Source organism: Microcaecilia unicolor, chromosome 1 (assembly GCF_901765095.1).
Source record: "Microcaecilia unicolor chromosome 1, aMicUni1.1, whole genome shotgun sequence".
Lineage (NCBI taxonomy): Eukaryota > Metazoa > Chordata > Amphibia > Gymnophiona > Siphonopidae > Microcaecilia > Microcaecilia unicolor.
The window spans coordinates 154,666,748-154,690,373 of NC_044031.1; the positions used below are offsets into that span (position 1 = coordinate 154,666,748).

General features: G+C 47.2%; 1 protein-coding gene across 3 annotated transcripts in view; it reads right to left on the reverse strand.

Moving 5' to 3' along the window:
* Positions 1 to 23,626, reverse strand: part of SNX13 (sorting nexin 13) — a 483,917-nt gene that overhangs the window by 290,369 nt on the left and 169,922 nt on the right. For all 3 annotated transcript variants that reach the window (XM_030201510.1, XM_030201500.1, XM_030201519.1), the window contains 3 exons: positions 22,752 to 22,835; positions 12,042 to 12,180; positions 8,362 to 8,450 (listed from right to left, as the gene is read on the reverse strand). In XM_030201510.1, the coding sequence (XP_030057370.1) occupies positions 8,362 to 8,450; positions 12,042 to 12,180; positions 22,752 to 22,835 (312 nt within the window). The remainder of the gene's footprint in view (positions 1 to 8,361; positions 8,451 to 12,041; positions 12,181 to 22,751; positions 22,836 to 23,626) is intronic.

The window sequence follows — 23,626 nt, forward strand, 5'->3', positions numbered from 1 at the left end:
CTCTTCCCACGAGGCCTCACCCTCGGTGTCAGACACAAGTTCACGGACCTGTGTCTGCAACCTCGCCCGACTCGACTCTGTGGAGCCACGTCCACGATGGGGGCGTCGAGAGGTAGACTCCCTCGCCCGCATCGGCGAAGCTCCCTCCGCCGACGTAGTCGGGGAGCCTTCCTGGGAGGCGACCGCAGCCGGTACCGCACGCAGCACCGACGCCGGAGACCTCACCTCGGGCGATGGGCCAGCCGGCGCCACGCTCGACGGTACCGGTGGCGCAAGCACCGCCGGTACCGGAGGGTTAGGGCGCAACAGCTCTCCCAGAATCTCTGGGAGAACGGCCCGGAGGCTCTCGTTCAGAGCGGCTGCAGAGAAAGGCATGGAAGTCGATGCAGACGTCGACGTCAGAACCTGTTCCGGGCGTGGAGGCTGTTCCGGGCTGTCCAGAGTGGAGCGCATCGGCACCTCCTGAACAGAGGGTGAGCGGTCCTCTCGGTGCCGATGCCTGCTGGGTGCCGACTCCCTCGGCGACCCAGAGCTCTCGGTGCCGACACGGGAAGGAGACCGATGACGATGCTTCTTCGACTTCTTGGAACGAAGCCTGTCACCGGAGCTTCCCGGCACCGACGAGGAGGACGTAGAATCCAGCCGTCGCTTCCTCGGGGCCGAGGCCGAAGGAGGTCGGTCTCGGGGGGGCTGTACCGCAGGAGCCCTCAGGGTAGGGGGAGACACACCCGAAGGCTCACCGCCACCAGCAGGGGAATGGACAGCCCTCACCTGCACTCCAGACGAAGCACCACCGTCCGACTACATCAGCCGACGAGGTCCCGGTACCGCCGACGTCGATGCAGCTGTCCGATGTCTCAGCGCCGATGCAGAGGGCCGATGCCTCGATGCACTGGCGGCCGAGGATGAAGGTCTGGACGCTGAAGACGTCGATGCACACGATACCCCCGGTGCCGATGCCGACGAAGAGCCCGAGAACAAAACGTTCCACTGGGCCAATCTCGCTACCTGAGTCCGCTTTTGCAAAAGGGAACACAGACTACAGGCCTGCGGGCGGTGCCCAGCCCCCAAGCACTGAAGACACGACGCGTGCCTGTCAGTGAGCGAGATGACCTGGGCGCACTGGGTGCACTTCTTGAAGCCGCTGGGAGACTTCGATGTCATGGGCGGAAAAATCATGCCGGCGAGATCAAAAGGAGAAGAAAACTTCGACCCGAGGCCAAAAAGCGGCCTACCCAGACGATGAAAGAAAACTTACCGGGGCGAAAAAGCTGAAAATAGCGGGTGGGAAAAAAGACCAAAGAGTCTTTTTCCACACAGAATGGTTTTTTTTTTTTTTTTGAAAAACACGACGAACGCGCGAGGTCGACTTTGCGGGGCTAGACACGGAGAAAACACGATCGTACCGAGCGCGGACAAAAGAAGACTGACGAACACGAGCCGGTTCGGGCGGGAAGACGGCCGCGCATGCGCGGTGCACATGGGCGCGCGAGGACTAGCAAAGGCCTTTGCTAGTGACGTTTCCGATTGGAGGGGCGGCCGTGGACGTCATCCATCAGTGAGAACAAGCAGCCTGCTTGTCCTCGGAGAATAATAAGTACCTTTATTATTATTATTATTAAGGTAGGCCAAGTTTATCTTGGAACCCTGTTGAAACTAACTTTAGAAGGGAGGCAGATTGTACTCCATATTTAAGGTAAAATTATGTATCACACCTGATAATTTTCTTTCCATTAATCATAGCTGATCAATCCATAGACTGGTGGGTTGTGTCCATCTACCAGCAGGTGGAGATAGAGAGCAATCCTTTTGCCTCCCTATATGTGGTCATGTGCTGCTGGAAACTCCTCAGTATGTCGATATCCAAGCTCCATCCGCAGGACTCAGCACTTAGAGAATTACACCCACAAAGGGACACTCTGCCCAGCTCACCACTGCCGAAACGGGGGAGGGGAATTAACCCAGCTCATCCCCACACAAGTGGGGGAGGGGAATCCGTCCAGCTCATCCCCGCGGAGCGGGGGAGGGACACCACACCCGCCGATGAGGGGGGAACTGGCTTATCCTGCAACCGCAACCGAGGGAGGAGCTGACTGACCCTAACACCGCTGAAGCGGGAGGGGTACAAAGCTGCCCTACTGCCGCACGAAGCGGGAGGGAGCGCCGGCAGAATTTAAGTCTCAATCCAGCCCCGTAAAACGGAGGGGAGAGGAATGCAGCAGCTCACTGTAACACAAATTCGTCTCAACTCTTGAAGAATCCATTGAAAAACTTGAACACGAAGTCCTCCTGAACAGGAACTGAAGACTAAACTTGAACCTGAAATGCAACCAGAATATAAACAATACAGATATCTGGGAGGGGCTATGGATTGATCAGCTATGATTAATGGAAAGAAAATTATCAGGTATGATACATAATTTTACCTTCCATATCATCATGCTGATCAATCCATAGACTGGTGGGATGTACCGAAGCAGTACTCACCCAGGGCGGGACATAGAAATCCCTGACCGCAACACTGAAGCTCCAAACCGGGCCTCCGCCCGAGCAGCCACAGTCAAGCGGTAATGCCTGGAGAAGAAATGGGCCGATGCCCAAGTTGCCGCCTTGCAAATCTCCTCCAAGGAGACGGACCCGGCCTCTGCCATCGAGGCCGCCTGAGCTCTAGTGGAGTGAGCCTTCAGCTGGATAGGCGGCACCTTCCCCGCGGCCACATAAGCCGCTGCAATGGCTTCCTTGACCCATCTTGCCACTGTAGGCTTAGCAGGTTGCAGACCCTTACGAGGACCTGCAAACAGGACAAACAGATGATCCGACTTCCGGAAATCATTGGTCACTTCCAAATATCTGATGATGACTCGTCTCACATCCAGATATTTGAGAGCAGAGAATTCCTCTGGGTAGTCCTCCCTACGAAAGGAAGGGAGACAGAGCTGCTGATTCACATGGAAGCGAAAAACAATCTTGGGCAGGAAGGAAGGCACTGTGCGAATAGACACTCCTGCCTCAGTGAACTGCAAAAAGGGCTCTCGACATGAGAGTGCCTGGAGCTCGGAAACTCTTCTGGCTGAAGGGATAGCCACCAAAAAGACTGCTTCCAACGTCAGGTCTTTCAGAGATGCCCTTGACAAGGGTTCAAAAGGCGGCTTCTGCAAGGCTCTTAGCACCAGGTTGAGATTCAACGCAGGCACCACTGAGTGCAGAGGAGGGCGCAGGTGATTAACTCCCTTGAGAAAGCGCACCACATCTGGCTGCGAAGCCAGGAAAGCACCCTTCAGGCGGCCCCTGAAGCAAGCCAGAGCCGCTACCTGGACTTTAAGGGAACTGAGCGACAGGCCTTTCTCCAGACCTTCTTGCAGGAACGCCAACACTGAAGAAATTGGAGCAGTGAAGGGAGAAAGTGAGCCTGCTTCACACCATGCTGCAAAGGTACGCCAAACCCTGGCGTAAGCAGTAGAAGTAGAGCGCTTCTTCGCTCTTAGCATAATGGCGATGACCTTGTCTGAGAAGCCCTTCTTTCTCAGACGCTGCCGCTCAATAGCCAGGCCGTAAGACCAAAGGGGAGGGATCCTCCATCACCACGGGACCCTGATGCAACAGGCCCTGCTCCACTGGCAGCTGCAGAGGATCGTCCACTGAGAGCCTGATCAAGTCCGCATACCAGGGACGTCTGGGCCAGTCCGGACCCACCAGGATTATCCAGCCCGGATGCTTTGCCACCCGGTCTAGCACCCTGCCCAACATGGGCCAGGGCGGGAACACATAGAGAAGCTCCTGTGTCGGCCACTGTTGGAGAAGAGCATCTACTCCCAGGGATCGAGGGTCCCGTCCTCTGCTGAAAAAGCGCGGCACTTGGCAATTGGCCGATGACGCCATCAGATCTAGGCTCGGCTGGCCCAGCGCTTCGTGATGTCATAGAACGCCTGAGCAGATAGCTGCCACTCTCCGGGATCCAAGGTATGGCGACTGAGAAAGTCCGCCTTGACATTCATGACTCCGGCAATGTGGGCCGCTGACAGCTGTTCCAGGTTCGCTTCCGCCCACTGGCATAGATTCATGGCCTCCTTGGCTAGAGGGGCGCTCTTGGTACCTCCCTGGCGGTTGACATAGGCCACAGCCGTGGCATTGTCCGACAGGACCCGTACTGGCTTCAACGCCAGTACCGGGAGGAACTCCAAAAGCGCCAACCGAATGGCTCTGAGTTCCAGGAGGTTGATAGACCACTTTGCCTCTGCAGGAGACCAGAGCCCCTGCGCTGTCCTTCCCAAGCAGTGGGCTCCCCAGCCTGTCAAAGAGGCGTCCGTCGTGACGACAATCCACTCCGGGGCCACAAGAGGCATCCCTGCAGACAACTTGTCTGTCTGCAGCCACCAGCTCAGCGCCTTGCGCACTGCTGGGTCCAAGGGAAGGCGCACAGCATAATCCTCCGACACCGGAGTCCAGCGCTGCAGCAGAGAGTGTTGTAGTGGTCTCATATGAGCCCTGGCCCAGGGCACTACTTCCATCGTGGCCGTCATAGAGCCCAACAGCTGCACATAGTCCCAAGCCCGGAGCGGAGAGGCTACTAGGAACTGGTCCACCTGAGCCTGAAGTTTGACAATCCGATTGTCCGGCAGGAACACTCTGCCTACTTGGGTGTCGAATCGAACTCCCAGATACTCCAGGGACTGAGTCGGGCGCAGCTGGCTTTTCTCCCAGTTGATGATCCACCCCAGGGAGCTCAAAAGAGCAATCACCCGGTCCACAGCTTTGCCGCACTCTGCATAAGAGGGGGCTCGGATCAACCAGTCGTCCAGATAAGGATGGACTTTTACTCCTTCCTTTCGCAGGAAGGCCGCGATGACCACCATTACTTTGGAAAAGGTCCGCGGAGCAGTAGCCAACCCGAACGGGAGGGCTCTGAACTGGAAGTGTCGGCCCAGGACTGCAAAACGCAGAAAGCGTTGATGAGGAGGCCAGATGGGAATATGCAAGTACGCTTCCTTGATGTCCAAGGATGCCAGGAACTCCCCTGCCTTCACTGCCGCTATAACAGAGCGGAGAGTCTCCATGCGAAAGTGCCGAACTTTCAAGGCCCGAATGACCCCTTTGAGGTCGAGGATAGGCCGTACAGAACCTCCTTTCTTTGGTACCACAAAGTAAATGGAGTAACGTCCCTTGCCAAGCTGATTTTCTGGCACCGGAACGACCGCGCCCAGGCGGATCAGATTGTCCAAGGTCTGCTGCACTGCCACAGCTTTGACCGGAGACTTGCAGGGGGAGAGTACAAACCCGTCTCTTAAGGGTCGGCAGAACTCTAGCTTGTAGCCATCTCTGATGACTTCCAGCACCCAAGCGTCTGAAGTTACCCTGGTCTCTGCACTGGGCCATGGACCAGGACCCCGTCATTGGGTACGAGACCCTGGGGGAGGACCGGAGGGCGCACCTCCGGGACGGCGGTCTCTGCGAAAGGAATGCTGCTTGGGGGAGAAATTCCTCTTGAAGGAAGAGGGGGCAGAGGAGCCCGACTTGCCCGGGCGGTACCGACGGGCTTCTTGAAACCGTCTTCTGGAGTTACCGGGGCGAGCACTAGCCCGAGCCCTGACCTCTGGTAACCTCTTGCCCTTAGACGTGCTGAGATGGGTCACAATTTTGTCCAGCTCGACCCCAAAGAGCAGCTTGCCTTTAAAAGGCAACTTAGCCAGGCGGGACTTAGAGGCGTGGCCCGCAGACCAATGTTTCAGCCAAAGCCACCGCCGCGCAGAGACTGTCTGAGCCATACCTTTAGCCGAGGCTCTCAAGACATCATACAGTAAGTCTGCCAAATAAGCCCAGCCCGATTCCAGGGCCGGCCAATCAGCCCTCAAGGAAGGATCCGAGGGGGAAGCACGCTGCACAATCGTCAGGCACGCCCTGGCCACGTAGGAGCCGCAAACTGAGGCCTACAAACTTAAGGCAGCCGCCTTAAAAGGACGACCTTAAGGCCGCCTCCAATCTTCTGTCTTGGGCGTCCTTTAGGGCCGTGCCACCTTCCACCGGCAACGCCGTTTTCTTAGTCACCGCAGTGATTAAAGAATCCACGGTAGGCCAAAGAAAGGCCTCCCGTTCACTTTCAGGCAAAGAATAGAGGCGGGACATAGCCCTAGCCACTTTAAGGCTCACTTCCGGGACATCCCATTGAGCCGAAAATAAGGTGTGCATGGCATCATGCACATGGAAGGTTCTAGGCAGGCGCTTCGTCCCCAGCATAATGGCGGAGCCAACAGGGGCTGAGGGAGAGACGTCCTCTGGAGAGGAAATCTTCAAAATGCTCATGGCCTGCAGTAACAGGTTGGGCAAATCCTCTGAGCGAAAGATCCGTGCTGCAGAGGGGTCATCCGCTCCATCTGAGCGGGAATCCATCTCCTCCAAGGAATCCCCAAAGGACCGTTGGGAGAACTCAGATACGCTGCCCTCATCTACATCAGAGGAAACAGAGTCCTCTAAGGCCTGGGAATCCGCCCGAGGGCGTTTACTTCCGGGGGCCTCAACCCCTTTATGGACAAGGGAGAAGGGGCAGCGTTTTGCATAAGAAAGGCCTGATGCAGCAGCAAAATAAACTCGGGGGAGAAACCCCCCAGACTGAGCACTTCAGCAGCCTGGGCCACAGCCCTAGACGCACCCTCAACCGGCGCTCGCAAGAGCGGGGGAGAAACATGCTGCGCATCCAAGATGGCGTCCGGCGCGACACTCCGAGAAGGAGCCGCGCGGGAAGAACGGCGCTTAACTTTAGCCGCTTTTTTGCCGTCGCCCAAATCAAGGGCGGCCATGGCATTAACGTCTCCCAGCTCAAGGGCGGCCCAAGAAGAAGCCGTCCGAGCAGAGTGGCCGGCCAAGATGGCGGAGGCGAGCAGCGGGGGATGGGCGCTTATGGCGGGAAAAACCGCCGCACCGGAGGAAGACCCGGGACACTGACCGGTCTCTGAACTGACACCCAACAAGGGCGAATCAGACTTTAAGACCCCCGCATCCCCGCTAACAGCGCACACGCGGTCCGGGGAGCGATTCTTCGCACCCTCGCCCTCCAACGCCATAGGCCACGTGGAGATCGATCGGGGAACCCCCTGCCCGCTATAAAAAGGTAAAAATTACCTGCTTCTCGCTCCGAGCTGTAACGACCTGGTGTCCCAGTGAGTAGCTGCAATAAACGTTTAAATAAACGTCGAAATAAACGCCCTTAAAGGACGTCCAAAATTTTTTTTTTTTCAACGGAGCCAGCGGGAGGGGGGAGAAAAGGAGGGACCTGGCGCCACCAGGTTTGCACTTGCTCAAGAAGAGCCCTCAACCCCAGGCACTCAACAAAACCTAAAAATTAGGCTTGGAGGCCTAGCCAGAGCTGCTGCTGTGAGTGACCACCACCTGCTGAGATAGAGAACATACTGAGGAGTTTCCGGCAGCACATGACCACATATAGGGAGGCAAAAGGATTGCTCTCTATCTCCACCTGCTGGTAGATGGACACAACCCACCAGTCTATGGATTGATCAGCATGATGATATGGAAAGACAGATCTTTATCTCTGAGACTCCAGGTCAGAGACAAGCTGTTTGTGCACTACTGCATGCCATGGCTCTGCAGGAGCAGGCCACAGGGAGAATAATTCTTGAGAACACAGACTGACTTTTTGCATGTTTATTCAGGGCTTTCTTTGAGGGGGTACTGAGTACCGGCACCTTTTCCATTGTCTGCTAAAATGAATCCATGGTCCCCCAATTTTAATGAAAGAGCTCAGGCTCTACACACCAATTCTGCCTTGTCATAGATTGTGTGACTGGTTGCAGGGGGCCTGGCTGTTGTGGGGTGGGTCCTCAGTGATCACCCCATCCTTGAAGGGTGGCCTGGCATTTGAGTACCAGCACCTTTTTCGCTAGAAAAAACGCACTTTGTTTATTTCTCCTCACCTATGAAAGAAACAGGTTACCCCTCTTCCTGCACATCAATAAATTGCTTTGTTTCACTTTTAACCCACTGTCTAGCTGTGATTTATCAAGGCTCCAGGCCCACTCTCGCTCATGCTGCTACAAGCATAAATATCCCTTAGATATAAAAGATGTGAAAAAATAAAATTTGAGGTTAGGAAGGTCTATGATATTGCAACAAGAATAATCTGACTACATAGGTCTTGGCTCTTAATTCCCTATCATTTTTTTATACTGTTATGATTGTTTACGAATAATTGAGCAAACACACATCTCTTCCTATAGCAACATATCTGGAGAACAGCAGCTTCAGACAAGGCCAAAAATCAAAAGATCACAGATAAGATCAACAAAATCTTCTTGTTCACAGTATCTGTACTCCAAAACCTTAATTTCAGATGTAAAAAAAAAAACAACTTACTTTTCCTGACTGCAATCTCTGTATTCTTGTTTCACATACTTTCTTTACAAATAATAAGCTGTTTATTTGATTTTTTATAGTGTTGATATCTGAAAGTAAAACCACAAAAAAAAGCTTCAGTACTCTAATATTCATTTTTTTTTAAATCTATGTTCATTGTGTCTGGTGCAACATGCTTTCCAAGGGTGGAATGAAAACGGCAGTAATTTGCTTAAATAACAAACATAGCAATTCAATTTTTAATTTATTGGGATTTATTAACCGCCTTTATGAAGAGATTCACCCAAGGTGGTATACAGTAGGTACAGTTTAACCAAACTTACTATTTTGTTAATAGTAAAATGTACAAGTATAAACAAATACAATGAAAGAGGAAAACTTGAAAACATCAAACAACCCTAATAAAACTACCATGAAACAGGATCAAAAATATACACATTTAACAGCACTGAAATTCAAATAACAGAGATATAAGTACGATGCAAGCATAATAGTGCCTAATGAGCACACAATTAGAACATTCAAATAACATTGCTATGATACCTAATGCTTTTCTACAATACTACTTATAAGGAGCATTACTAATAGTCTACTTCTGAAATATTGTAGCTACTGTATAAATTTAACAATTTGACAAATTTTGAAAATAATGGAAACAAAAGATATAGGTAACAATATATTTATACCCTTTTTTACACTAACATGTTACAAGATAATGGCTAACAAGACTCACAGGAAGTATTTTATAATGTGATTACTAATACATCTCTGAAGTACCCACAATGTTAACAGTTGGTGTCACTTGGAATTATTGGATGGCAGTGAGTAGTGACGAACTGATGGATCTTTAGTCTCAGGCCACTACACAATTATACATCCTGGGCACACACTGGTCTATGGACTCCATTTAAAAACTGACCAATGGCACATGTGACTTATCCTGAAACATCGCTGACAGCACTTTTAGAATGTATGGCAGAGTTAGGGGATTTCTCTGGCTTTAAGCTAAATCTGGAGAAATCTGAAGCTTTGCAGAGGAAGGGAGACCAAGCGGGAGCTTGGCAAGGACAGCTCCCGTTGAAATAGGCGGAGGAATCCTTTCAATATCTAGGAGTGCGGCTGACTATGGATACCACCAAACTTTATAACATTAATATTGAAAAGTTGTTACAGGACACTAGATGCTCTCTTGAGAGATGGAGCCATTTGCCTTTATCATTAATGGGCAGAATCAACCTATTTAAAATGATCATATTCCCGAGGTGGCTCTATATTTTGCAGGTGTTGCCAATACATATACTGGGTAAAGATTTACGAAAGTTAAATAGGTTGTGTCGGAAATTCTTATGGGGGGGGGGGCGGAAGTCTAAACTACGATTTGAATATCTATATGATGGATGGGCTCAGGGAGGGCTAGGACTCCCTTGTATTAAGCGATACAATCAGGCGTGCCTTTTGAGACATCTCAGGGATTGGTTGCTTAATACAAATCAACATACGCCGCTTAGCTGGGAACATGCATTCTTTGGTCCTTGGCATTTGAATTTTCTTCTGCAGGCTAAAACACAAAGCTTGCCAATTACCTGTAGGGGAAGCATACTGCTGCAACCACTGCGACGTGTTTGGCAATTCCTTATGCAATCCTGGAGACAAGATACCAATGTTAGCGATCAACTCCCATTGCGGGGGAATAGGGATTTTCCCCCGGGGTTGAAGAAAGGGATAATTGCTAGAAGGTCAGAAATGGGAATTACTCTGCTTGAACACCTAATGAATGAAGAGGGAGGCCTATATGGTTTTCAGGACCTGCAGCAGAGACTTGCACTTGCCAACAAGGATCATTACATATACAGAAACTATGTCATTATTGGTTTAGTCTGGATCAGGCAGCTTTCGGCAAGAAATTAGGTCATAGGATGCGAGAGTTCCTGAAGGGGGATGCACACGGACAGGTCTCAATATCGAGTCTACACAGAGCTCTGGTGTCGCTCGGTCCTTCTCGAACATACGAGAAGCTCAAAGACACATGGAGTAAAGATTTGGGATACGAGTTGAAAGGAATAAATTTTGCAAAACTGATCAAAGATATACCCAGGCAAGTGGGGGGGGGGGGGGGGGGGGGGGCGCTGAGCTGCAGGAGAGCCAATTTAGGGTTATACATCGGGGATACATAACACAGTCACAAGCAGCAAGGGCGGGCTAGATCTCTGATGCCCAATGCCCTAAATGTCACAGAGAGAGGAATACCTTTTTACATACATTTTGGAGATGTGATAGAATAAAATCATTTTGGAGAGCAATACAGAAATATTTAGAACAAGTATTAGGGCAAAGGTTACACCCCTCCTGGAGAGGAGCACTTTTGAATAAAAGCAATGCATATGGGATTTCAGATAAAAATTTGGAGTTATTTCTATGTAAGGCATTTGCTGTGGGCAAAAAGTACATATTGAGACACTGGATGCTGGCAGAACCACCCTCTGTTTGGCTTTGGAGGAACAGGTTCCACGAGCTAATGCTGTGGGAGGCTAGGGAGGTTTATGGCAACCCAAAGAGAAGAAAGAATTTTATCAATATATGGAACCTATATTTGTAAAATATCTCTCATAAAGCAAGAAGTGCTGTACTCAATAAAATAGGAATACCCTAGTTTAAAGGGGACCAAGTGGACACACGCTTCTTGTGTAAGTTGGGTAAAAGGTAGCTGATAAATTACAGAAGAACTTGCTACTATGAAGTATGAAGCTCAAAGTAAAGAGGATATGGGGGGGTGGGTAGGTGGGGGGGGGGGGGTGAATGTTAAAAAAGTGACGATACAGATACAATGTAAGTTACTATACAAGAAATGTCAGTATGAGTACAGAATGTTTGCTTTTAATAATTCTGTTTCAAATGTCTGTTCATCAATAAAAATCGTTTACAAATAAAAAACTTGACGGAATGTAAAAAAAAAAAAAAAAACTGACCAATGACAGGCCTGGTAGCTCAGAGCAATGCTATACACTCTTAAGTGGAAGGTTCCTAGTTGGATATCTAAGTTGTGTTCTTCCACACCCTGAGTCAGCAAAGGATGTTTCAGAGGGAGACGCTGCCGTCATTAATAATGAAACCTGCTGGTTGGATAAATACAGACCACACTACAGAGCTCTCAAGCCTCAGGAATGTTGCTACAATGATTAACAACAACAGACTTACCCAGTTCCAATGGGGATATTTTAGAGCAGCTCTGATTTTAATCTTACATCCCAAAGCAAGGTGGCATCTGTTCTCTCAAATTCTACCCACTGAAATCAGTGCTGCTTGTCCCACAATGCATTAGGATATGGTTAATAGAAATTAGATAAGGCATAAAATGTCCTTACTAGAAATGGGTAAGTTGGCAACTATGATGACTTGACTAGGAATAATTCCCAGGTGGCTGTGTATTTTATTGCTTTCTTTTTTGCAACCCTCCTTAGATGCTGGAAGGATGGTTAAACAAATCTTGTAAATAAATAAATGAAGGGTCATGATGCCAGAATCCTAGCAATGGTTCTGAAAGAGCTGGAACACGAAGGTGAAGAGGTAATACTGTGCCAAAGAATGAATTGACCAATCAGGAAAGGTGTTAATTTAGATGCCATGCTATAATATTAAGCTAAAGCAAGCATTTAATTTTACTTTAACAGTCTGTAGCTTACCATCACCTGCTGTGTCTAAGGAACGAAGATATTGCAATTCTTCTGCTGCTTTATCCCTCACAGATTCCAACTCTCCTACATTGTCACTTAATTTAATAATGTTCATAAAGGCCTCATAGTTATAATTGGAATCATGAATCTGGAAAAAAGTTGAAAGAGTTTCACACTACAGTCCAAGGACAGAAGCCTGATGACCCCCCAAATGGAATATGAATTCCCTGAAACATATGATTCATTTTATGACATGACAATCATAGGAAAGACACTTTTGAAATCATACCAGAACAGTTTCCAATTATAAATATTACCAATTGAAATTAAGTGGTCATTTAGTCCAAATTTCACAAAGAAATGTGAAAGTTGCTTACCTTTAACCAATGTTCTGCAAAGACTTACAAGTGGATAGCATAATTAAATGGAGCCTAGGATAAATAGAAAATGTAAACAAAGTTCTTCAAATGGCAAGAGTCTTCTAGAGTAGTGAACAATCCATGTGAAGGCCCTTCCACCCTGGTAGTGTCACACGATATTACATCAGTTCCATATATAATTGGTACCGAGAGTGGTCAACTCCCATGAGAAGCAGGTGGGTTCAGTGAGGACTAACATGCTGTACTCAGAGAAAAGTTTAGAGATGAGCAAGTGTGCCTTCTCCAAGGATAAGCATAATATTTAGTTCTCACAAATAAATATCCCTAGCTCAGATTACCTTTAACAAAGAGTAAAGCAGGAAAAAAAAAAAAAAAAGATGCCAACAGCAACAAATATGAATTCTTGGTAATAGGCTATTTTTGCCATGCCCCGCCCCCTTTCTTTTCTTAAACAAGGCAATCTGGAAATTCTGACATTAGATTTCAACCTCAAAGACTTTCTTATAGGAAAGGTTAACCAACTCTATTTCTATGTCAGGTCAGGAAACTTTCCCCAAACAATAAGATGATAATATGAATGGACGAAGTATGTGCTGCAGCCTTGTGCATCTCTTCTAGGGAGGTTGACCTCAGGAGGGCCACTGATTCTGTTCAAATATTTGAAAAGTATTAATCCGCAAACGAACCTTTTCCGGAGATGCGAAGGCGGTAGAACGAGAGGACATGAAATGAGATTGAAGGGGGGTAGACTCAAGAAAAATGTCAGGAAGTATTTTTTCACGGAGAGAGTAGTGGATGCTTGGAATGCCCTCCCGCGGGAGGTGGTGGAAATGAAAATGGTAACGGAATTCAAACACGTGTGGGATAAACATAAAGGAATCCTGTTCAGAAGGAATGGATCCTAAGGAGCTTAGCCGAGATTGGGTGGCAGAGCCAGCCAGTGGTGGGAGGCGAGGATAGTGCTGGGCAGACTTATACGGTCTGTGCCAGAGCCAGTGGTAGGAGGCGGGGCTGGTGGTTGGGAGGCGGGGATAGTGCTGGGCAGACTTATACGGTCTGTGCCCTGAAGAGGACAGGTACAAATCAAAGTAGGGTATAAACAAAAGGTAGCACATATGAGTTTGTCTTGTTGGGCAGACTGGATGGACCATGCAGGTCTTTTTCTGCCATCATTTACTATGTTACTATGTTACTGTGAGCCTTGACAGGCCCTTCTAGGATCAAGCTTACTTATGCATAAATGAGAGAGAGATCATCTGCTATCCAAATGGACATTGTACACATAACTAGTGGTAGTCAGTGTTTTTTTTATGGATCAAAACAAACAAAAGGCCAGGCGGACAGAACATATCTACTCTCGATTGCACCTAAGTCCAAAGTCTTTTCTGTCTTTTGCAACATCTGAAGAATTTTATACAAGGCAAGTGCTCCAACAATCCCTGGATGTATTATGTCAATAGTGGAACTATGCAGTTAAGTATTCTATTAATACGTTTTGAAGATATTTTGAGTGGAGATGATGATTGTATTAAAAACTGCTCAGCAGGATATTTGGGTTTATTTTCACAGTATAGGTTCCTTTTACAAAGCCCTGCTAGCTATTCCGGAGTGACAAATGCAACAAAGCCCATAGGAACTGAATGGAGTTTGCTGCATTTGCCATGTTGGAGTCACTAGTGTGGCTTTGTAAAAGGAGCCCTAAATGTGTTTTTAGAGGGTTTATATTTTTGTGGAGTTTTCGAACCTTTGATAGCAATTTTTCATCAAGATTTAACTGGGAAGTCTTGCCTCCATTTTTTTTTAATAAGAAGTATTCTTGTTTTATAAAGATACTAGTAAAAAAAAAGCCCGTTTCTCATTGAAATGAAACGGGCGCTAGCAAGGTAATCACCTTCTGCCATTAATGTTTTTAAGGGAAGTTCCAGAGCCCCCCCCCTCCCAATTGCAGGGTCCCTCCTCCCCCCTCCCAGTTCCAGGGTCCCCCCTCCCTTCCAGTTCCAGGGTTCCTCCTCGCTTCTTCCCAGTTCCAGGGTCGTCATCCCTCCCTCCGAATTTTAAAAGTCATCCTGACTTACCTTGTTGAGGTTACGGCGGTCAGCAGCAGCAGTAAAAAGCGTGCAGGCTCAGCACTTACTTCAGTTTTCCCTTCTCTGTCTCTCAGCTCTGGTCCTGCCCTTGAGGAAACAGGAAATGAGGGCGGGACCAGAGCAGAGAGACAGAGAAGGGAAAACTGAAGTGCCGAGCCTGAACGCCTTTTTACCGCTGCTGCTGGCCGCCGGAACCCCGACAAGGTAAGTCAGGATGACTTTTAAAATTCGGAGGGAGAGGCGACGGGCCTGGAACTGGAAGGGAGGGAGGGAGGGACGACGACCCTGGAACTGGGAGGGAGGAGGGACCCTGGAATTGGGAAGAAGGGGGACGGACGATGACCCTGGAACTCGGAGGGAGGGAACGAACTTCCGGTGGGTGAATATTACATGCAGCCTTCCCTTCCCTCCGAGGGCGGGGCACTGAGAGCGAGTGCGAGGCACTGTGGTTGGTCCCTTCTCCTTCCGACGCCGCGTTTCTTTCCCTGGCAACTATACAGAGTTCCCTCGAGGGCGGGGCGATTACGAACCCTACGAACACTACACGGCTTCGCTGCCACGGAGTCAGCTTCAGAATGTTAGAGGTGTGAATTATTATATTAGATATAAAATTAATTAGCTTTCAGTTTCACTTTTTGGTGGCAGATATTCTTTTTTTATTTTTTGGTAATTGAAATCACCCATTATTACTGTGTTGCCAAATTTGTTAGCTTCCCTAATTTCTTTTAACATTTCATCATCTATTGTTGATTCTGACCAGGAGGGTAGTATTGCCTCATCACACATTGAATTTCTGTCAATAAGGATTCCACATTGCAATCCGTTTCCTGCAGAATTTTTTTTCTATTTAACCCAATTCCATCTTTAACAGACAGTGCCAGACCCCCTCCAATTTGATTCACCCTATCACTGTGATATAATTTGTAACCTGGTATCACAATGCCCTATTGGTTATCCTCCTTCTACCAGGTCTCTGAGATACCTATTATATCTACCTCTACATTTAATGTTATATACACTCTCCTATCCTATTCTTTAGGCTTCTAGCATTTTTTCACAGATATTTAAAAGCATGCTTTTTGCATCTACAACCTGCTTAGCAGCTGACAGGGATAATTTGCAATCTTTATTCTGTCCGCTTTCCCCTTAAAGGTACCTGACTTATTTGTGCCTTTGTTGTACCTTCTATATCAGGAAGTCCTACCTTCCCTGTTTCGACAGCACTCTTCAAAGATACCTTACTCTTAATCGTGCACACCTGAGCTACTGTTGGCTTTCCCCAAGGTTCAAAAACTGTTCTAATCCCTTATTAAATGCTAGTGCCAGCCAACCCAGTTCAGGTGTGGCCCATCTTTTCTAATTAGGCTCCCTCTTTCCCCGAAAGGTACACAGCTCCTAACAAATTTAAATCCCTTCTCCCTGCACCCTCATCTCATATGCATACTGAGACTCTGGAACACTGCATGTCTCTTGGGTCCTGTTCATGGAACAGAGAGCGTTTCTGAGAATGCTACCCTGGAGGTTCTGAATTCTAGCTTTCTACTTAAGAGCCTAAATCTTGTTTCCATGACTTCCCTGCTTCACTTTATATTGTTGGTACCCACATGTACCAAGACAGTTGACAGGCCTGAGACATGCCAGAAACAATTCATAGGTGTCAATGACTAACATCTTCATGGTATACTGCCTGCTCCTCCAAAAGCTGTTGGAGGTTTCTGCTTTTCTAACAGTTAAAAAAAAAAAAAAAAAAAAAGCAAAGGCAAAAATAATCCCAACTGATGCCACCCAATGTACCAATGCTGATGCAGGTTGTTGCTATACCAAAAATCAGAAAAGATTTTAAGATGACCAAAATCTTTAATGGGTTTCTAAGAGAAAGCAAAACAGATGACCCAACACAAAAAAGGGCTTAACATGCACTAATGCAGAAAAAAACACACATAGGGATAAAGAACCTTCAATGAGTTTGACTGTAATGAGCTTGGCAGACACTGCAGGTAAACTAAGACCCACACATGCATGGTTCTTTGCTCTAGAAAATTCTGGCAGCTTGGAGCAGTTTGTTTAATTTTCCATTGTCCATGCTCTGTAAGGAGCAAGGAAACATTTCTTAATTACCTAATAATTTTATTTCCTTTAGTTCCAAAGGATCAGTCCAGACAAATGGGCTGTGACCATCCACCAGCAGGTGGAGATAGAGAACTCTGAGTTGTGCCTCATAAGCTACCATGCTTAGCAACCAAGCTAGTATTTAACAAAGCAGTGAACGAGTGACTTCCAGAGAAAAAAACTCCAGCCTTTAGATACAAAAGGAATTATGAAATAAAGTGCAAAACAAGTGCCTTAGAAATAGCGGAACCAGAACAATACAAACACCGAAAATTACATAGAACCTGGAAAAACCGAAACCACCACAGAAGGGCAGGCTCTGGACTGATCCTTTGGGACTAAAGGAAAGAACATTATCAGGTAATTAATTTTTCCTTCCATTACGTCCCAAAGATCAGTCCAGACAAATGGGATGTACAAAAACAATCATTAAAAGAGGGGAGAAACTGTGATATCCCTGCAGCAAGAACCGTGGCCCCAAAGGAAGTATCTGCTTGCGGTAATGCATAACAAAGGAACGAGAAGACCACCACATCACTGACCGACAGATTACTATCAATGAAACTGCCCTAGACTCTACCAAAGAAGTCGCCAAAGACCTGGTTGAATGTGCCTTGATGTACATGGGAGCAGATCTACCCCTCAGAATTTAAGCCAAAGAAATAGCCTCCTTAAGCCATTGAGTCCCTTTCGCTTTGGAGGCCGGCAAACCTTTCCGGAGTCCCGCAAAGAGGACAAAAAGATGATCAGATCACCTGAAATCATTGGTAGCAGCATAAGGACACGCTTCACATCCAACAGTAGCAGGGAACCATATTCTGCAGAATAGACCCCCTGGAAAAAGGAAGAAACAGTCTGATGACATGAAAAGGAGATATAATCTTTGGCAAAAAAGACAAAATGTCCATATGGAAACTCCAGAGTCAGATAAGCGGAGAAAGGGATCCCTGCAAGAAAGAGCTTAAAGCTCTGAAACTCTCCATGCTGAAGAAATGGCAACCAGAAATACTGTCTTTAATGTAAGATCTTTAATAGTTGCTGAATGAAGGGGCTGAACGGGGGCCGACTGAAGAGCCTCAAGAACCACTTGAAGAATTCAATGAAGACAAATACTGCAGAGAGGGAAATGCAGATGAGTGATTCCCTTGAAGAATCACATTATATCATGGTGACCAGCCAATGAGGCATTCCATATTTGCCTCATGCCAACGCTGCCACCTGAACCTAGCCTTTTCTTGAATCCCTCCTGAAGGAAGGATAAAATTTGAGGCAAGGAAGCATGAAATGGAGAAACACCATTCTGTGCCGAACAGCTCTCAAAAGTTCTCCACACTCTAGAATAAGAAAAAGCGGACCGCTTTTGGGCTTGCAGCAAGGTAGTAATCACCACGTAACCCTTCTTCCTCAATCACGCCCTCTCAAGAGCCAGGCCATAAGACCAAAACAGGAGGGAGCAGGCACAGGCAGCTCCTTGTGACTCTGGGCAAGTCACTTAACCCTCCATTGCCCCAGGTACAAATAAGTACCTGTATATAATATGTAAGCCGCATTGAGCCTGCCATGAGTGGGAAAGCGCGGGGTACAAATGTAATAAAAATAAATAAAATAAATAAGTACTGGACCTTGGTGCAATAAGCCTGTCTGTGGAAAAAGAGTCAACCAAGGAGAGATTTGAAGATGGATGAGGTCCACATACCAAGGACGTCTGGGCCAGTCCAGAGCTACAAGAATGACCTTCCCCGGGGATGACACACAATACTGTGCAACATCCTTCCCACGAAAGGGCATGGAGGAAACACGTAGAGGAGACCATCCGAAGGCAAAGGCTGGAACAGTCCATCCATTCCTAGGGATTATCTCCCTGAAGCGGCTGTAGAATCTGTGTACTTACACATTGAGTCTGGATGCCATGAAATCCAGAACCAGAAGGCCCTACTGTACAGAAATGAGGTGAAATGCAATCTTTGACAGTTGCCATTCCCCCAGGTCCAGAGACACTCTGCTGAAGAAATCTGCTTGCGAATTCAGTGAACTCGCTATGTGAGACACTAAAATCATTGGAATGTTCAATTACACCCACTGAAAAAGAAGACGCGCCTCTTGGGCTGAAGATGCACTCGTTGTTCTTCCTCGTCTATTGATATAAGACACGGTTGGGACATTGTCTGAAGGCACGAGCACCAGCCTCCCACGAAGAAGAGGCGCAAAGGCTAGTAGAACTTTCCGGACAGCTCGAAGTTCCAATCTGTTAATGGACCAGGAAGCATCCAGTCTCAACCAGTGGCCCTGTGCAGAATGGAGGAGATAATGGGCTCCACACCCGAAGAGGCTGGCATCGGAGGTGAGAAAACACAAGCTGGCAATCTGTAAGTACATTCCCGCCTGATTATGCGCAGGGAGAAGTCACCAAGCCAGACTCCGTCTGGCTTGAGGGGTCCACGGCACAAGCTGGTTGTAAGTCCCTGAGACCACTAGCTCAACAGGAACAACTGTACGATCTGCATGTGGAACTTTGCTCAAGGCAGAACATCCAGAGTTGCCACTATAGAACCGAGAACCTGAGCATAATCCCAAGCCCCCAGGCAGGGAAGAGAGAGAAGCCTGAGAATTTCCTATTTCAGCTTGAGCTGACGATGCTGATGTAGAAAAACCATCCATGCCTCGTGTAATGGAAGTGAATTTTAAAGATTGCTTTTCATCTCTGCCTTGATCGACCAGTGCACACGTGGTCTGTATTGTTGATTAGAAGTAATTCTGTTTAAAAATCATTGTAACCTTAATTGTGTGAAAATAAGTTGGAATGCAGAAGATAAGACACAGCTCTAACTAATTTGGTATGTGAAGGGGAGGGTGGCACTTGTTTTTCCGGGTCCAGCTTGGCCACCTGGACTTGGGAAAGCATGTGACCTCGTTCCCACAATCCTAAACAGAGAAGCATTCTGCAATTTTCCTTAGAAGCATTCTGTAAACTTTCCCTAGCTCTGAACATGAGCTCAGAGCCTAATAAAAAGGGAGGGCTTGTCACTGCAGAGTGGAAGCTCATCTGTGAGCAATGTACGGGCTACGCAGAGGATCTGTTCCTGGTCCAAGAAGCTCCTGGCTCTCGCTGTGAACCGGGCCCCCCAGCTGATGTTACGACCCTGGATGATATAAGGACCAGTGATGTATGTATTATTGCTTCTTTTCCTGCTCTAAGAACTCTTTGCATTGCTTAGAAATACAGACCAGTGATGTAATGATTGTTTAGTTAATCATTGTGTGTATAGAGCTAATCATTGTATATGTGCTAACCATTGTATATACCTTAATCATTGTAGAATTTAGCTCCTCTAATAAAATATTTACTTGATACAAATCCAAAAGAATCCACGGTAATTATTGGGTAGTCTGCGTCAGTGAAGCAGGCTGTAAATTCATAGCAGTTCACCTTGGTACTGAAGAACACTCTCAGAAACTCCAGGGTCTGGGTGGGGGTGATATGACTCTTACTGTTAATTCACCACCAAACTCAGCTCAGAAAGAAGAGACAGGACTGGCTGTGTACTGCGAAGGCTGTCATGATAAGGTGTCCTAATTAGTCAATTGTCCAGGTAAGGATGTACCTAGATCCTTTGCCGGCAAAGAAAGGCTACCACCACCACCATAGCTTTCGAAAATGGGTGCGTTGCAGTGGCAAGACCAAAAGGCATAGCCTTGAATTGAAAATGATCTCCCAGGATTGCAAACCAGAGAAATTTCCTGTGAGAAGGCCAAATTGGGATATAAAAATAAGCCTCCTTGAGGTCCAATGAGGTGAGAAATTTGCCTGACTGGACCGAGGCTATAACAAAATGAAGTCTCCATATGGAAGTGCAGCACTCCAAGAGACTTGTTCACCCCTCTGAGATCCAGGACAGGGCAAAAAGTCTTTCTTTGGGATGATAAAATAGATGGAATATCAATCCGTGCCCCTCTCTGCTAGAGGAAAGGGCTGAATGGCCCCCAGTCGCCTTAAAGAGGCTAAGATAGTTAGCACTGCTTGACTCTTTGTAGAGCTGCCACAAAGTGACAGCATGAAAAGATCTGTGAGTGGCTTTGAAAATTCTAGCTTGCAGCAATGGAGAATGATATCAAGGACCCATTGGTCTGCAGTAATGATGGCCCACTCCTTGTGAAAGCAGGAAAGACACCCACCTATGTCTATGTACAAGGAGTGAACCTTAACTGTGTCATCGCAAAGGCTGAGGGAGAGGTTCCTGAGGAAGCAAAAAAGGGTTTCTTGCCTCCTTGAAAGGAAGACAGAGTCTGAGGAAAGTGAGATTTTTGAGCAGAAGCACTAGCCTTCCCTGGTCTATACCTCCATGCTTCTCGAAAACGAGACTTACCCGCCTGGAGATGAGGCTTAGGCTTGTCCTCAGGTAGCCGCTGGACCTTGGAATCTCTCAGGTCTTTAAAAATCTTCTCCAAATCCGCACCAAAGAGTAGTTTCCCCCAAAAGGGCAACTTCACCAGAAGACATTTGGATGCCACATCAGTGGCCCAATGCCTCAACAAAACGGCCAAGGCCATACCCTTGGCTGACGCTCAGAGAATATCATAAAGTGTCTGACAAATAGGATAATCCCACTTCTAGGGTAGGAAGAAAGTCTGGAGGCGAATCCAATGTGGACAATTGTTCAGCCCATGATAAAAAAGCCCTGGCTACAAAAGAAGAAATTGCTGCCTAAGAATTTAATGCAGCTAGTTGAAAGGCAAGCATATCCTTTAATGCAGTGCCGCCTTCAACAGGGATAGTGGTATTTTTAGTAACCACCGTACTAAGGGCATCCACCTTAGACAGAGCACACTGCTCTAAATCAGATGGCAGAAAGGGATATAATTTGGACATAGCGCAAGAAAACCCAGAGGTTAGAATCAGGGGTCTCCCAATGAGCTGCAATAAGCTCCTGCATAGCTTCATGAATATAGAAAGAAACAGGTCTCTTAGCACCTGACTTAATAGATGGAGCAGGACCAGAGGACCGAGAAGCAAGAGAATAAATGTTTAATGCCTCCATAGATTTTGTGAACAACAGAGGCAACTCTGCTCTCAAAAACAGCCTAGCTACAGTAGGATCATCACCCCCATCTACCTCTGAAATGTCCAATTCAGGGCCATCAGCAGAACTATGACAGTGGGATTACACAGATAAAACCTTCTCTTGAGTACTGAGGAGGAATATTCTCCAAATCCTGCGAAACGGAAAGTTTCAGTTTCTTAGGAAGCTGCTCCTCAAAAGCAAAGAGAGTGGAAGAAGGGGAGGCAGATTGAGCCGAGTTTAATAAAAAAGACCTGATGTAATAAAAGAACAAATTCAGGCAGACAGTTCTACCCCTGCAAAACCAACATTATAGGACACGGTAGCAGGCGAGGAACCTGCTGAAAAAATGGCCGCCGAAGCTTCACAGAGCGCAGGAACCATTGATGCTGAGCCTGCCAAAACCGCCATCAAAGCGGAGCTGGATTGAACTCCCGGAGACGGAGAATTGATGGCCAAAATGGCATGTCCACAAAAGTAAAGCAAAGCATGCAGAAACCGGTAGACAAGAGTTTACCCCGCAGCATGCACAAGACTTAATAGGTTCAGAGAATAATAAATATACTCACAGAAAGCAGTCAATTTCGTGACCTCCAAGACCCTGAAGCCCTACAATCTTCCCACAGCACAAGTGCCCTCAAAAAGAACCACAGTGGCTGCTTTTTCTTTTATAGAGGCAGGAGAAAAAGAGAAGGAAAGACTGATGATAAAGAGGTAGAAAGTGGCAATGGGGGGAGCAGGGAGGGACCAAGATCACTAGGTTTACACCTCAGGCACAGGAAAAAAGTAATCTTGCAATGAACAGTGAACTTTGAAATCAGGACATGAAACATTTAGTAAGTGTTAAAGTTAAAAATTAGAGATTTAAACAATTAACCTGGCTTTGGGAAAGTAACATACAAAAGTCCTTGGTGTCTTCTGCTCGCCTCCTCTGCTATTACAAACTGACAACAATGCCTGTTTCAAACTATGAAACAACTAGGTGAATTCTCACTGTGTGAACACACAACAGTCTACAGACATCAGACATACTGCAGCATAGGCATATCCATGCTTATGTAAAAATAATCTGCAATACAAACTTACCATCCAAATGATATACTGATTAATATAATCAGGATCACTGAGTTGGTTTATTAAAGGAAGAAGAATTCCTCGTGCAAGGATTTCCTGAAATAATATATTCAACAATTACAAATCTTGATCTGCCTATGAAAGCCAAAAAGTCAATACTCCTAAAAAGCGAAAGCTACATACCTGTAGAAGGTATTCTCCGAGGACAGCAGGCTGATTATTTATTTTTTTATTTTTGTTACACTTGTACCCCGCGCTTTCCCACTCATGGCAGGCTCAATGCGGCAGGCAATGGAGAGTTAACTGACTTGCCCAGAGTCACAAGGAGCTGCCTGTGCCGGGAATCGAACTCAGTTCCTCAGGACCAAAGTCCACCACCCTAACCACTAGGCCACTCCTCCTCCTCCATTGCTCTCACTGATGGGTGACATCCACGGCAGCCCCTCCAATCGGAGATCTTCCCTAGCAAAGACGTTTGCTAGGCCTTGCGCGCGCACACCGCGCATGCACGACCGTCTTCCCGCCCAAACTCGCTTGTGTTCGTCAGTCCAGTAAATAGCAAAAACAAAGACAAGGGAAGACACAACTCCAAAGGGGAGGCGGGTGGGTTTGTGAGAACAATCAGCCTGCTGTCCTTGGAGAATACCTGCTACAAGTATATAGCTTTCGCTTTCTCCGAGGACAAGCAGGCTGCTTATTCTCACTGATGGGGTATCCCTAGCCCCCAGGCTCACTCAAAACAACAAACATGGTCAATTGGGCCTCGCAACAGCGAGGACATAACTGAGATTGACCTAAACTTATTCAACTAACTGAGAGTGCAGCAAACAGAATAAAAATGGGCCTAGGGGGGTGGAGTTGGATTCTAAACCCCAAACAGATTCTGC